Source organism: Vigna radiata, unplaced genomic scaffold (assembly GCF_000741045.1).
Source record: "Vigna radiata var. radiata cultivar VC1973A unplaced genomic scaffold, Vradiata_ver6 scaffold_209, whole genome shotgun sequence".
NCBI classification, from domain to species: Eukaryota; Viridiplantae; Streptophyta; class Magnoliopsida; order Fabales; family Fabaceae; genus Vigna; species Vigna radiata.
The window spans coordinates 240,351-257,512 of record NW_014543616.1 but is presented as its reverse complement, the minus strand read 5'-3'; the positions used below and the strand labels follow the sequence as shown (position 1 = coordinate 257,512).

Sequence of the window (17,162 nt, the reverse complement as noted above, 5' to 3'; positions counted from 1 at the left end):
CTTTGTGCAGTAATTCTGCCGAGAAAGAGAGGTCTTGTGTGGTTTATTTCCTTTGACTTTGCTTAGATGGCACATTGGTAGAAGCAATTTAAGCACCTTTTTGACTTTTGGAGTTTGGAAAGCAACATTTGCAACAAGTGAGGAGAGTGAGCTCGACAATTTATCTTGAGAGAAGATGATTACCGAACTTTGCATTGTTGGAGAGAGTAGGACACGGTTTTTTATGGTAGAAAGGTAGAAGGAAGCATTTCTTTGGAGAGTGTAACACATGGGACAAAAAGAGAACATATTTAATTGTTGTTGAAGAAAGAAAACAAAATGAATTTGGAAGTTGGAGTGGACTAGGAGCTCACGGCCCAAGGCTTTCTCAAGCCATTTGCACTTTTAATTTCATTTGGTAGATGCACTTGGTCACATAAATTGCTAGTAGGAAATTGTGTTTGTTTATTTCTTTTGTTTTAAATTAATTTGCATAGGAGGTTGAGTTGTTTTTCATCTCTTTAATTTAGTGTTGCATCTTAATAATTTTAATTGAGCTAGATATTTTTTTGTCACATTGTTGGGGTCTTGTATTTTATTTTGTTTTAATGTTGTCTAGTATGTTTGGTAGCGATAATTTAACTGTCATTTAGTTTAGGTTAGTTGGGTTGGTCATTAATAAAATTGCTTTGTTTCCTTGAGATTTCTTGGACTGTTCTTGTGTTTATTCTGCTCTGCCTGACATTCTATGAAATCTGACTGTGTTCTTGCAATGGGTATACGCTTAGTTGCCCAATTGGTGATTGTATCTTCGCTTAGTTGATCAATTTGTATAGAACACATCTAATGGAATAGGTGTATTGCGTTCGCTTAGTACGCGATTATGATAGCATGATTAACCTTCGCTTAGTCGGTTAGCTGTGCTGGATTAGAGGCTAGAGCAGTTTATTCATGAGACTCTTGCACTTTAATTGCCATGCTACTGCTCTGATTTCACTCAATATTTAATCTGTTGTGTGCCTGCGATTAGGTATACGCTTAGTTGCCTAATCGGTGTCAAATCTTCGCTTAGTTGATTAGACTGCATGATGGATGACTGATTAAATTTGTGCATTGCATTCGCTTAGTCTGCAATTTTGAAGACCAAATTAGCCTTCGCATAGTTGGGTGATTCGTGTCGGATTTGGATTAGAGTAGTGTGTACTTGTTGTTGATATGTGATTGAAAGCATAGTAATTGAGTTAATGACCAATCATTTTCATTCTGCATTTGATTCCATTTTTACATCTGTGTTTGCAATTCCATTTTTACATTTCTGTTGCATCCGTGTTTTAATTTAGTTTATCCGCATTCACAATCCTTTCATAACCACCCCCCCCCCACTACGTGTTAGACCTAATTCCTGAACTACATTTGGTCCTTGAGAGACGACCTAGGAGTCACTTCCTAGTCTATACTGCATTCTTAAATGCACATTAAATTTTGCATGGGGTACGACAACCATCAATGATACTTAAATAAATTCTTAGTTTTAATGGTTTAAATATTTAATCCATTACAACATAAGTCAATGTCTTATTGCACAAATTCTAATCATGGTATGTATTAAAGTATTATTTTAATGTATTAAAATAACCTAATCTAACCTTAGACTTTATAATATCTAACTAAAATTAAGATGAAGTTTTAATTGATTAAAAAAATATATTTTTTCTTAAAACTAAACAAATTTGGAAGAATTTACTCACTTAAACAAAATAAAATTAATGATAAAGATACCATTTATCAAATATTTGAACAACTTAAATTCATATCAACATATTTAATAGGCTTAATGTCTCTGATAGTTCCTATTTTCGTTAGGTATGTTCGATTTGGTCCCAATTTTATTTTTTTTTCAATGTTGTCCTAAATAATGTAGTTTATGTTCAATTAGTCTTTTTTGCAAACAGCATTTAAATTGTTAACGACCGACAGTCCAGGTGTGTAGAAGACTAATGAGATGACATTTAATACCCCACGTGGATTCCCTTCAGGCACACTAAGGTGGTTTATGAAAGAAATGTCATTTATTTAATGAAACCCAATTTTTGATGAGGGTGAATTTTGAAATTAAGGGTTTTTACTTTACTTTAGTGAAAGCCAGAGTGAGGTTTGAGGTTAACCAATCTTCTTCCCAATCTTGGTGGTTGACGAGTTATGTCTACTTCCCAATCTTCTTCTTCTTGTTGCAATAGCTTCGGCCACCGAAGTTCATTCCTAACATGGTGGTGGTTCAATGGGGGTAAGGATAATCCCCATTTGCAATAATCTACAGGTTAGGCCTCAAAGCCACAATCTGCAACAAACTAGACCCCAACAAGCACCACTTCCTAAAGCTTCCAAAATCAAAAGGCAAGAACCCCATTTTCCCCACCAATTTCTCCATATTACCAAATCCACTCTTTACCGCACCATCTCAACTATTCACAAAAATCTAAGCCAAGGGGGTTATTCACAACAAAGAAACAAATATAACTAGCACTTGATTTGCATAAAGGATCGCATGAGTAAAGCCCCAAAAACCCGAAGAAAATGCTTAATTGCTTGTCAGACCTCCTGGATTTGGATCTCTCAAATGTGACCTTAATGAGCAGAGTCCCCCACATGTAAAGACTCAAAATGGATAAAAGAATGAGAATGAAACCCCATTGGCGAAGAACCCATTATTCGAGGGTGATTGGACTTGTTCCTCTTCTTGAGTTCAGTGCGATTTTGGAGGAGAAGGGCTGGTAGCCATCGATGTCGGGGTGACGGATGGTGACTTTGAGGACATTGGATTGGGGTTGGGAACCGGGGTGGATGTAGTTCTAGAGAGCATGAAGGAAAAGAAGGGAAATTTTGAAGAAGGCGAAGGTGAAAGAGGTTGGGTTCCCAAATTCTAAAACATGGAAGATGATGAAGTGGCAGGATGAAGATGACGAGAGACAACCATGTCAGATAAAATAGCTTACATCATTTACTTATTGTTGACTTTGACATTGTGTTATTAACTATTTAAACATCATTTGCAAAAAAGACTCAATTAAACATAAATTAAATTCTTTAGGATAACATTGAACAAAAAAAAACTAGGACCAAATCGAACACACCTAACGAAAATAGGGACAATCAAGGTCTTAAGCCTATTTAATACTTTCATCATTAACATAGCATACTATAGTGTGAAGCATCACATATTAAATCTTGGAAACTAATAAAAAGTTTAAAGAATAATATTGGTGTATTATTTTAAAGAGTAGAGTACCATATATATACACATAAGGATCCTATTATTCTTTATCTATTAAAGGAATGATAGGTGCACAAATCTGCATAAATTAAAATAATATCTAGATTATAACTAACATAATATTTGATTTCCTAATATCCGTTAATAGAATATTTGACATATCTTAACACCTCCGACAACCCACAGTTTTCTTCCCTTTTGGTAAGGACACAAGGTCCCAAGTGTTGTTTTTTTCTAAAGTTGTCATCTCCTCAACCATTGCTTTGGTCCATCTAGGATCTGCCAAAGTTTCGTATATATTACTAAGAATAGAAATTGAAGATAATTGAGATACAAATGATGCATATGGCTGGGATAACCTGTGAGATGACACATATTTACTAATGGGATATTTAACTTTGGCTTGGAGGTCTGGTTCATATTTAGCTAGAGTTTGACCACGGTTAGAACGATGTGGAAGAATATATTGAATAGTAGTAGACTCAGTGTTTGGTGTGCTGGTGGTCTCACGCAGACAAGAATCAATTTCATGATCAATTTCATCTAAATTAGTATTATTAGAGATAGGATCAGAAGGTACCTTTGAAGAGTCAAGTTGAACTTGTGGAGAAGGTTGAGCCAATTGGTTATTATCAGAAGACATTATGTTATCCAGAAAAGAAGTGTCCATATTTAGGATTGGCTAACTTCCTGCAGAATGATCCTCACATGATAATTTATCTTCATAATATAATTTTATATCTGGGATATCAAATATACTAACATCATGATTATGCACTTCACTTTCATTGCCTCCCTGAAGTGGAGAATCAACATAAAAAAATTCATGCTCATTAAATGTCACATCCATAGAAATATAAAATTTCTTTGATGGTGGATGGTAAGCACGATAGCCTTTTTGAGTTGATCCATACCAAAAAATAAAAACACATTTGATCGCTCGTTCTTCAAGCTTTGTACGTTGATGTGGGTGTAAGTGAACATATATAACACATCCAAAAATATGGGGTGGTAAATAAACTATGGGAGGAATGATACAATGATTAGACAACACATCATAAGGCCTTTAGAAGTTAGCACACTATAAGGGGTTCAATTAATTAAATAAACGGCAGAGCTCACAACCTCACCCCATAAATGAGATGGGACATTACCATCTAACAAAACTGATCTTGTCACCTCTAATATATGTCTACTTTTCCTCTCAACCACTTAATTTTGTTGTGGTGAATAAGGACATGTAATTTGATGCAAGATGCCTTTAGAGTTTATGAACTCTATTAATTCAGTCTTAAAATATTCTCCTCAATTGTATGATCCAATGACCTTAATAGATGTGTTAAATTGTGTAACAATCAAATGATAGAAGGAACGAACCACATCACACACATCACTTTTATGTTTAAGCAAATATACCTAAGTTACCCGAGTACAATCATTAACAAAATTGATAAACCATTTTTTTCCATTATGTGTAGATTGTGGGGCAAGACCCCAAACATCCGTGTGAATTAATGAAAAAGGAAAATTAGTTTTATTATTGTTTAAAGGAAACACAACACGATGTTTTTTTGTCAAAACACAAGTTTCACAAAAAAAAAATCAGAAATATTGCATTTATGAAATAATGATGGAAATATTTTTTTTTAAATAACCAAAAGAGGGATGTCCCAACCGTTTATGCCACAACCAAATTTCTTTTTCGTTTTTATCTTGTATCTGGTCATTCGCAAGACAAGCCAACCCTCTTTTATGGTTTTGTTGTGAGACATTTTCAAGATAATACAGTTCTTCACTCTCTCTACCACTGACAATCTTCTCCTTTGAATGAATGTTTTGAAAAAGACAATGGGTTGGGTAAAACAAGGCAACATAAGAATGTGATTTGGTTAACTCTCTTACGGAGATAAGATTACAATTTAATGTAGGAACAAATAAAACATCTGGAATTGATAAAGAAGGTGAGAGGGATATAGTACCTATACCTTCAATAGGAGATGAGACCCGGGCATTAATAATAACAGTTTTAGAACAATTAGAGAAAAAATTAGTAAATATATGAGGATCACAAGTCATATGATCAGTAGCACCTGAATCAATTATTCAATAGTAACAATAGAAAGATTAAGGACAAAGTTAGATATACCTGACTTGGTCATAAATTCGCCAACAGTAGAAATATAACTCTTAGAAACAGCCAAAGTTCTAGAATCATACCATCATAAAAGTTTAAAGAATAATGCTGATGTATTATTTTAAAGAGTTGAATATCATATATATACACATATCAGAATCCTATTTTTAATCTATTGAAGAAATGACAGATGCACAAATCTGCAGAAATTAAAATAATATCTAAATTATAACTAACATATTATTTAATTACCTAATATCAGTTAATAAAATATTTAAGATCTTAATAGAAACATCCAATGTATAAAGTTCAAGCTTGTAATTCAAATGAACATTCAATCCTTTCATCTCATCATCAGCATAGCATATTATAGTTTCAAGCATCAAATTGGAAACATCAAATATATAAACTTCTACTTCTAAATAACGAAAAGGAAAGTTGAGTTTAAAATAAGAATTTTATATTTTTTTAGTGATTCTTTGTATTTCTTCTCTACATTAGATATTTTTTATAAACATTATTTGTTGTATGTTGGATGGACCTAACTAGTGATTGAGTCTAATATTATTAATACATGGTATAAATTGGCTAATTTTGATTTTTATCAAAAATTTTGACTTTAGTCAAAATCAATTAATGAATTTTGTCATTATTTAATTAGAGATTAATTTAAATACTAATTATTTTATTAGTCAAGTTAATGTTAAAAATTATTTTAAAGTATAATTCAAAAATTAATTATAATTTTTTATTTAAAATAAAAATTATTTTAAATATTAATAATTTTTAATTTATAAATTAATATTTAAATTAGTCACCATAATAATTAATTATATTTTGTCTTTACAAATTTCTTGCAGTAATATAAAAATATATATACATATTCAATCAACTCATCCTTTATAGCAGTTCTTCCATTTCATCTTTTATACTTATTTTCACTTCTATATACATTTTGACTTATATAAATACTTATGTAAGTAAGTATATCTTCTATCGAGAACTTTTTTTTTCATACTTTTTGTTTCATACTTTTTGAATTTAAAAGCAATCCTATCAACTTTTAAAATCCAACTTTTTAGCAAACCACGAGAAAAACAGAAAAAAAAATTACTTAATAAATTAATCCAATTACCTAAAACTATATTCTCTAAACATAGAAATAATTCAAAGAATCTAAATTTTGGTAAGATAAAATTTTTAATGAAATATAAATAATAATATTTATTCTTTTTATATAACTTTTTTATTGTTTATCTATTTAAAATATAAATTTCACAATAAAATTTGAGTTTTATAAATTAAAAAGAATAGTAAAATCACATTTTTAATATTTATAAAAAAAATATGTTAAAACGAATTTAAAAAATAAAATAAATAAATATTATACTTAGTAAATTAAAGACAAAATACAATTAGGAAGCCCGTTGAAACATTTTGTTATTAAATTTACATAAGTCGAAATGAAGGTTATGTATGTAATGAATAGGTAGAAAATTTTCTTAAGTAATTACAATATACCAAATCATTCTTCTAAATAATAAAACATGAAATACACATGGTAATGTATAGTTTCTATTAGTCAACACGAGGTTGCACTTAAATAAAAAAAAAAAAAAAAAAAAAAAACACAATATGCACACATATCACAAGAATGTTCTTCCATGTATAGCATGCATTACTTCTAAATTTTGATTAAATACACATTAAAATATAAATAGCTAAAGGAGTAATAATACACTTGTAAAGGAATACTTAATTAAGAGAAACTTCACTAAAATTATTCTTAATTTTTGATTAATTTTATATCCTATGTAAAAAATAATAATATTGTATTAATTATTAATTATTCTTAAAAATTATTATAAAATAGAACAAATATGTTTGGTATTGTTTTTTTCCTTTATCACAATGTAAATAATAACTTTTAAAACCGCACGGAAGTGTGTGTAAACTAACTTAATACAATATAATTGTATACTCTCTTAGAATTAATTAAATATGTTTTATCGAAAAATTATTTAAAGAAAATAAAATTTGTAGTATTAACTTTACTATCCAAAGTTTACTAATATTTTAAAAGTAATTGAAATATTAAAAAAATATATTTATTATTTTAAAATAAACATAAAATGTCTTGACATATTATTTAAAATCAAGAGATTTTTTACAACATTTTTTCTTTTAAAGATTTAATGAAAAATATTACAAATTAAATATTATGGAAAATAAATAGTATTTTTGAAAAAAAAAATAAAATGGAATCTATTGTCAGAAAATAAAATGACCTTTTTAAATTATTCTCTGTTAAATTTTGAAGAAAAAAACAGGAGAAAAAATAAATAAGCCTCATGAGAAACGACGTGTCTTTGCATCAAGAAACCCGTACCAATGAAACTCTGGAGTTGACGTGTTCGTAAAATAAATCGCTACGAAACGTGCAAATCATTGCACAGTGACAATTAATTTGAGTGACGTGAATCCAAAATTTTGCTAAAATCAAAATATCCTCAAATATGCCTATAAATCAATCACACAACTCAATTATTATTTATATTCTTTTTACAACTATGTCAGCCTTGCTGTAAATTTGATTTTATCCTCTATTCTAAAATTGACTCATTTTGTATGTATAGTTTGAAAAAAATTGTTTCTTTTAAAAATATTGTTAAATATATGATCATTCAAATTTGTTTAAATGATAATTTACTTTATTTTTGTATTTTTAATAAAATTATATAATTGATTGTGTGTCATTTTGTCATTATCAAAATAATATATATATTATACGTAAAATAGGGTGGAAGATTTATGAAATTATTTATATCATTATTCATTCAGTTTTAGTTTTTTTTTTGTCTATTTTTAATATATATAAAAAATAATCACTATTAGAATAAGAACGAAAACAAAAAAAAACAGTTATTTGTACTTGCATGAGTTATTATATGATAAAGAAAAATGTCTTAATAGTACAAAAATTCAAAGTCCTTATCCATTTAACTAAGTTTGTTTTTAGAAGTTTTTAAAAAGTAGCCTACTCTTCTTGTTTAGGTTGTTCATAATACTATAAACATGTCACATGGAAACGTAAACATAAAATATATTCACATTCTCATGTAATATGAGAAATATAGAACTAACATTTTCAATACAAAATCATAATTTGTTGACATATAATTATAGAAATAATATATAGAACATAAAGAATATAATAGAGATATCACTCAAAATTACATGAAAAAAAATCTTAAAAAACAAATTTAAATTACTATGAAGTTAAGAAAAACTCCTACATACCTTTATACACTGTTTAATCAAAATTTGAGTTTTTAAATCATTGCAAAGTAATAAATAAGAGAGAAAATGTGATACATGATTAAGAAAACCTCAATTCAAATTTGAGGTGAGTGAGTTACTATCATATATGTGTCATGTAATAAATGAATGAAAGCCATTATATATATTATTGTGTTTAATATATTAACATTTTTTTTTAATTTTCATAAGATTATTTTAATCATGTTCATAATCTCTATGAAACGTGCTCCTCATTACCTATCAACTATTAATTTAGAGAGACAAATTCAAATTATTTGACGAAAATCAATGAATATATATATATATATATATATATATATATATATATGTTTGATGTTATTATTTAAAAAAAAAATCATATTTAAGTTTGAACATTTTTTTTATGGAAACTAAATATTCTTATTTATATTTGATTAAAAAGAAGTAATATTAATATAATATATTGAGTGCCAAAAATTCAAACACTTTGCCTAACGTTATTCATCAACAAAATTAATTTGTAGAAGTTGTATACGGTATTAGCATAGTTTATTAAAAGAAAGAGATATCTTAACAATAATTTAAAAGCATAAAGATTGTAAAATTGTGATTCAAAAATGGCAAATTTCAAGCCAGTTTTTTAATTGAATATCATAATTGTAAGAGTTGAAAGATGATGATTTTTTTTTATTAGTGAATAATAAAATTGGTATAAATGGGTCAATTTAACATTGTTAAATACCAACTTTTAAAAATTTTGAATTGGTATGAATTAATGTGTAATCAAATCATTTAAATAGTAAAAATTTATTGCTAACTATTAAATATGTATAGTTTTTCAGAGAACGATGTCTTAAATGTTTTTAATTAATGAATTTGGGTGTTTCAATATTCTTTTATAGACAGTTTTATAAGTTATTTTGTTCAGTATATTAATATCTGAGATGTTAAGAGAATAACTGCAAAGTTATTAATAAGAGAGAAAACGTGATACATGCATAATTAAGAATAACTGAGTTCATCTTTAAAAACACCACACAAAAAAATAAAAATAAAAAATACCACATTTATGTTTGGTCTATAACACAATATTGTTTCAAACATGCATAACTCTATTCAAATTGAAATGATGGGTCAAAATAATAAATGAATGAAAATGATTAAATATATGTATTATTTTTTCTTTTTGCTTTTAATAAATTTAATATATTTTGGATTGGCATTATTTGATTTTATATATCAAAATTTTCAATTTTATATTGACTTTTGTGTGTTATTTTTTTTTGCATTTTCAAAATATATGAATCAATCTTGAGTTTGAAAATTTAAAATATATTAAAAACATTTTACTATATCAATATCTTATATTTTAAAGATTTAACACAGATAATATAAACAAAAAAAAAAACACTAAACTTAAAACAAAATATACTATTATTTTAATATACCCAAGGGAGTTTTATAAACTTCACATTCATTATTTTATTTCTTAATTTTTTTTACATATACAAAAGTTAACCTTTTTTTTTAATGATCAGAATACTCTTAAAAGTGAGTTGTCAGTGAAAAAAATAATTTAAAAAAAATAGACAATCTAAACTTATACATAAATAACTTAAAGTTAATGTGATTCAACTTTCAAAGTGGCACTATTCATTGTCTTGTAAATTGCACACAAGGAAGGATGACAAACTTCTATTATTATGATAAGAATGAGATAAAAAGATTAAAACATATATAGCAAACAAACAGAACAAAGGTTGAGAGTGTTTCCATCCCTTCATAACCTCTGAATTTTCTTTGTTTCTTGCACATAAACATTCTCAACTAATTTCTGATTAAGGTACATTCTCTCATATAGAAAAAACACAGTCTAAAATCACAGTATCTGACGTGGAATCTTGACACTACCCAATTAAGCCAGGTAAAGTTCTCTTCTTTTTCATGTTTTTTCATTATTTTAATTCCTGAGAACCAATTTAAAAATGGTTAAAAAAATGAGGTTGAGATTCCTAAACAAAAAAAAGCCAGCTTAGAATACATAACCCCATTGGTAGCATGGCTGCACCACCCTGCCAAGTGTTTCTGAGAGATTAACCACATAATTAGCCATGGTTAATTCATCAAGTTAAATTCCAACCCAAGGTTAAACCAACCATCATCACTTCCTTTTCTCTTCTTCTATTACTTTCACTTCCTTTTTCCACTCTCACCCTTCTTACAATTGCAGATTCAATTCTCTATATAACTATTTTCTCCTTCTTTTTATAAATCCAAATTTCTTCCTTTTTTTTTTCCTTCTTTCTCTCTTTTTTGGTGAACCACTTTAGGTAACCAGATTGCTCCCACAACTGCACATATAAATATGCCATCATAGAACATCATAGAAGGGAAAAAAGAGAAACTTGACAAGGCAACACATTTAAAAATCCATTTTTTATTTCCATTCGCACATCCCATTTGAGTTTTTCTTACATTTTTTATCTTTTGGGGCAAAAGGGTGTTCAGATTGAGGCCCCAATGAAGAGGTCTCCATCATCTTCTTGTTCATCATCTTCTGAAACTCTCATTGCTGAACAAGGAAAAAGAAGACCTAATTATCCAAGGAAGAAAAACTTGAAGTCACAGCAATGCAAGCAGAATCAAACCACTTGCAGAAGAAGCTCTATCTATAGAGGAGTTACAAGGTTCATGAATTTCACTTTTCAATTTTCAATTTTGAATTTTTCTCAGTGACTCTTCATCTGCATTTGCATGTCTCTCATTTCTCTTTGATCATCAGACATAGGTGGACAGGTAGGTTTGAAGCTCACCTATGGGATAAGACCTCTTGGAACAACATTCAGAGCAAGAAGGGTAAACAAGGTAATTTTTTTTCTCTCTACGATTATTCAATTAACAAGAGAGAAAATCAAGGAGATCTAATCTAATTTATGACCTTTTCTTTTATGTTTTCTTAATTAATATTATTATTACTGTTATTATCAGTTTTCTGACCCTGTTTTGTTTCTGCTAATCTTTCTGATTGCAACGTTCACAAACACTTTTGGGGCTGTTTAGTTTATTTGGGTAAGTCATTTTCTCATGCACTTGGATCTCACAAAATCCTAGTCAACTTTTTCATTTTTTTTTTCTGAATTGTTAATTATTAATTGAACTGCAGTATTTCTTTTTCTGGATTGTTATTGTTTTTTTAATGTCAAGAAAGATTCTGATCATGATGCTGTTGTTTGGACCCAATTCTCTGCTTTTTTTTTTTTTTAATTCTATTTTTTTTATATTTTTCGTACTTTTCTTTTCCCAGGAGCATACGATACTGAAGAAGCTGCAGCCCGTACCTACGATCTTGCAGCCCTGAAATACTGGGGAAAAGACGCAGTTTTGAATTTTCCGGTATATCATTTTTTTTCAATCCATCCCACAAAAAATGTAATCTTTTTTAAAGTTTACAATATCGTGTAAAATTCTCTTCTCTAAAGTATATTAAATATATAATTTTTTAAATTATAAAAAATTGTATTTCATCTTTATATATATTATATAATAGATCATCTTTTTGAATTAATTTATAATATAAAAAATATTTCAGATGTCGTTCATTAGAACCGATGCTGAACATTGAGACTGAACTTTTTAGGGTTTGATTTAGGGAAAAAATATTATTTTTTATAATAGTTTAGAAAAAATATTTAAACTAAAAAAATATAATCATATGATTAAAAGTTTATTTTTTTTGTGTAATGTAAAAAATTATGACAATATAGTGTTTTTGTTTTGTTCAGATAGGAAATTATACAAAGGATCTTGAGGAAATTGACAAAGTTTCAAAAGAAGAATATTTAGCTTCTTTGCGGCGCCAAAGCAGTGGTTTTGCTAGAGGCATATCTAAGTATCGTGGGGTTGCTAGGTCAGTTGAGTTGTGATTAAAATCATTTTTTTTTTTTTTACTTTTTTTTCTCACTGTATTTTACAATTGTAATTTTCCTAATAAATTAAAGGTAAAATTATTATTATTCTCTGTAAATATTGTTATTCTAATATTAATATATTTATGTTTATATTTGCACAGACATCATCATAATGGGCGTTGGGAAGCTCGCATAGGAAGAGTGTGTGGAAACAAGTATCTTTATTTGGGAACATATAGTAAGTAGTCACATCTATTTTTCTATTTTTCAATCATTAAATTTGTTTCAATTTTATTTTATTTTTTTGTTCCTAGATGTACTGTATATTTATTTTTTTTTGCTGAAATTCCAAAGGATAAATAAAAATACAGATAATTTCACATGTGGCAATTCATAAATTGAGAGAAAGTACACTCTGTAGACCCCAAACCTCTGAATACTCATCAAAACCATAAATTACTTACAATATAGAAACTTTGCTATTTTTCACCTACTTTCTTGTCTATTTTTATGTTGAATAAAAATAAGTCAAACTTTCAATTAGATTTATACCCTTTTTTTCTTTATTTAAAGATAACATTCACAAAATACTAATAATTGAATAATAAAAGTTAAATTTAAACACTATTTGTATTTAGCTGAAGAAAATATATGTAAATAGAAGAGACACAAAACTCTTACAAAATTTTAGTTTTCTTTCTTTTAATTTTCAATTCAAATTTCAAAATATTTTCTAGATACTCAACCTCCCTCTTGTTAAACAAAATAGTATTTGGATATAATATTTCTTCAAAATCACATCTTTAAGTGATATAAGACAAAAATTCTCTCATAAATTCCAAGCGCATGTCACGGCTGATTCAAATTTTTTCGATTCTCTTTGTCTGACTCTATTTATTTTTGTAATTGAAAAATAATTTTGACAAAAAAAATTGATCAAGAAATAACACAACAGTAAATAAAAGAATAAAAAAAAACTGAAGAATTGTTTTAGCTTCATTTTTATTCTGAAAGAATAGAATTTAAAGACAAATCTTTGTTAAATTGAAGAAAAGGGGTGTTTGACATAAAATCTCTTGTTCTGTGTGTGACATGTAAAACAACATGGTATTTTATAATGAAAGGTGAAAATAAAAGAATAAATAAATGTTTCCTTAATTTTTAAGAAAATATTTGACAAGTACAGCTTGTAAATCTGCAGTTCTCATAATTAATGACAGTGAAAAAGAAAAAAAAAAAAAAAAAGGTTGAGTTCTAGGATGCATCATGTGTGTGAGTTGTTTTCATTGCTTGAACTGTAGCTGCAGTAGTGTTGTCCAGTAGTTGCAGTATGCATCAATTTCTGGTCTGACATTACAATATGTGGCTGTGGATCACATAAAAATAGCAGCATAGGAAAGTTACAGCTGCAAATACCCACCAACATGGCACGTGCATTACCCTCTCTTCCTTTCTTCATGGGTCCAGTTTATTCAAAGTCACCACCACACCCTTCTCTGTGGGGTTATCATAACCATAATTCAGTTGCAATTTTATATTAGATATATATATACATACATTAATAACTTTTTGATGTATAATTGTTAAAAGTTTCACGTCCATAAGATATAAGAGATACGATCAAATTATAATATATAATACGATCAAATTATAATATATAAATAAAATATAAATTTCATTTTATAAGTTAGTTTTGTGGAGTTGAGTTAGACTTAAAATTAAATTCATGACTTATTTTTAATATAAAGTTTTAAGATTTAATTTTTCATATATACTAAATATCTTATGTTTATTTATAGTAGGACTTTCAACTTTTACTTAGATTTTTAATAGTCTGTCTCACAAATTTGAATTGGGTTTTACTATGAGTCTTTATCACACAGTAAAAAATATTTATCTTGTCTATTTATCTCAAACACATTTTCACTTACCTACATGTTTGTTGGATCTTACCATAATAAAATATACTTGTTTATCAAACCATAATAAAACATACTTGTTTATCTAAGCAGATATCAAGACAAATAAGGTTTTTCTATAACTGTTGGATAAATTGAAGAGATTCATCACCTTTTGAGGTATGAATTTTCTATACAAGAGATTTCATATCATTTCCAACATAAAATTTTAAGGCTAATAGTAGAGCTTAGTTGGAAATGAGAGCTTTGGAGATCAATTTTTTTTTCTCATATATAAAATAAGCATTATTACTTTTAATTTTAATGTATCTTTATATTTCATTCTTTAAAATATCTGTAAATCTATTTTGACACCCACAAAATATTTGGTGAAAATCTTTAATTTTGTTTAAGGTTTGATGCTTGAGTCTTGTTTTTCCATATATAATATTTTTGGATCTTGTTATATTCTTGTATACTAGTTAACCTTTTTCACTTTTATTCATGGTAAAATTTTAATTCTTCTGCTAATTTTTTATCATGTCACATTACAGAGGTCAAATTCATAAAATGACAAGTATAAGCAAGTAAAAACATTATGGCATTTCTTCCATTGAAATATAGTGTTCTAATTAAGAAGTTTTTGAAAGTTTAAGCAATGTGATTTGTGATAATTAGGTGAGTTTGAAGAGAATTTAGTTGGCCAAGTTGAATCTAACATTTGACAATAGAACCCTAAACCTCATAGACAAGCATGTTGGAGGGTACAGCATATGCTTGACTTTGTACTTTGTTCATATGCAGTGTCTACAATCTCTTGCCAACATGTCGGTCAAAAGTATGAATTTAAAAATTGTCAATCTTGAGGGCAGAATAAAATAAAAGCCTTGTTTGAATAGTTATATAGATAGCTGAAAAGATATGCTAAGAATTAAAAAGAGAAGTAGATCAGGAAGCAGGACACAAACACCCCCCAAATTCAGTAAGCACGTGAACACTAATCCTGTCCTCATACTTCAAAAGCTTTTAACTTTGTGAGATTCTATGTATGTCATAAAGTTGTCTTTTTTTCAAACCTTATTCTTTCTTAATTAAATAATCACCAACTACTTTTAGTTAACACTGCTGTGTTTGTTAACAATTTTGATTGTCTTTTAATCCACTGATCAGATTCTGAATCTGATATATAATGTCATGAAATATTTAAATTCCTCATCTCACTTCAAATATGTTAAGATAACATCATAAGATCAATTATCACATTCGATAGAGTCTACAATATCTTATAGAATTTTGTCTTTAAAACATCATATGATCATATATTTTCCTTGTTTAAGAATCATTTCTTCTGTTTTAAGTGCTAATCATTTAGGGATGTTTTTTTCTTTTGCTTGATTTGAACTGCAAAGAAACTCAAGAGGAGGCAGCTGTGGCATATGACTTAGCAGCAATAGAGTACAGAGGACTGAATGCAGTGACCAATTTTGACATAAGCAACTACATTGACAAAAAGAAAAAGGACCAAACTCAAGAAACAGTAGCACAAACAGAAACAGTTCGCAACTCCTCAGACTCAGAAGAAGCAGAAGTAGAACAACAACAGAACACAACTACACCAACCCCTTCTGAGAATCTGCACATGGCAGCAGTGCAGCACAACCAAGTTCCACACACACCCCTTGTGTATCCTAGGGAAGAGTCATCATCACTGGTCACTATTATGGATCATGTGCTTGAACAGGATCTGCCATGGAGCTTCATGTACACTGGGGTGTCTCAGTTTCAAGATCCAGATTTTGCTTTCAGCAAAGCTGAGGATTTAGTAGCAATGTTTGGTGGTGGTTCAGGGTTTGAGGAAGACATTGATTTTCTGTTGAGCACAGAGCCTTGTTGTGAGACTGGGAGTGATACCAATATGAGAGCAGTTTTTGATAGCATTGAATGTGGTGAGGGTGGTGAAAACATGGTGCATGGGGATAACAAGCAGAAGGAGATACTATCTTTTGCATCTTCTTCTCCATCATCTACAACAACTTCAGTTTCTTGTAACTATGCTTAGATTATTGGGTTTGTTATGTATGTTGTTGGGATTTGTTGTGATAGGTGGTGGATGGGTGTGAACAATAGATGACTTGTGAAAGTGTTCATTGGTTTTAGGATTTACTTTCTCCAAACACTCTCTTTTCATTTTAGAATGGATTTTAGTTTAAAGGAGCAAAAACCAAAAATCTGATTTGGAGGGTGGGGGAGTAGATGGAGAGGGGAAATTAAACTGATCCTCATCTTAGGAGAAAATGCAGCATAGGTTAAGATCAAAACTTTTTTAGCATTTGGGGTGCAAAATGCAAAGCAAAGTTTCCTTTGTTTAAATAATCTGGCTTTCTTTTCCTTTGCCTTCTTATTTTATTGTGGCATAATAGTTGGTGTTGAGATCTGAAATCTGATCTCTGGTTGGCTTTGTTCTACATGTCGCCTAACCCTAGTATGCATTAAAATATTTGTCTAAGTAAAAAATAATCATATATATTAAAATATATATTAAAAGATTAATTCGGTTTGTGTGTTTCTAAAGTGAATAAAAACTATTTTTATATCATTTTGTTTGTTGAATAAATTATGTTGAAATTGTAGTGATACTTTTTTATCACCACATGATGGTAAAGATATAGAAA

General features: G+C 28.6%; 1 protein-coding gene across 3 annotated transcripts; it reads left to right on the top strand.

Annotated features, from left to right (window-relative positions):
- Positions 1–10,766: 10,766 nt before the first annotated feature.
- LOC106754673 (AP2-like ethylene-responsive transcription factor At1g79700) lies at positions 10,767–16,963 on the top strand. Of its 3 annotated transcripts, none has more exons than XM_022778033.1 (8): positions 10,767–11,097; positions 11,193–11,371; positions 11,467–11,549; positions 11,745–11,753; positions 11,989–12,077; positions 12,467–12,591; positions 12,754–12,830; positions 15,900–16,963. In XM_022778033.1, the coding sequence occupies exons 2-8, from the start codon at positions 11,205–11,207 to the stop codon at positions 16,547–16,549; spliced, it is 1,200 nt and encodes a 399-aa protein (XP_022633754.1). In that variant the 5' UTR covers positions 10,767–11,097; positions 11,193–11,204; the 3' UTR covers positions 16,550–16,963. The 3 variants fall into 3 exon arrangements, with proteins under 3 accessions (XP_022633754.1, XP_022633753.1, XP_014492212.1); XM_022778032.1 differs by having other exon boundaries at positions 11,184–11,371; XM_014636726.2 differs by having other exon boundaries at positions 10,767–11,371.
- Positions 16,964–17,162: the final 199 nt, after the last annotated feature.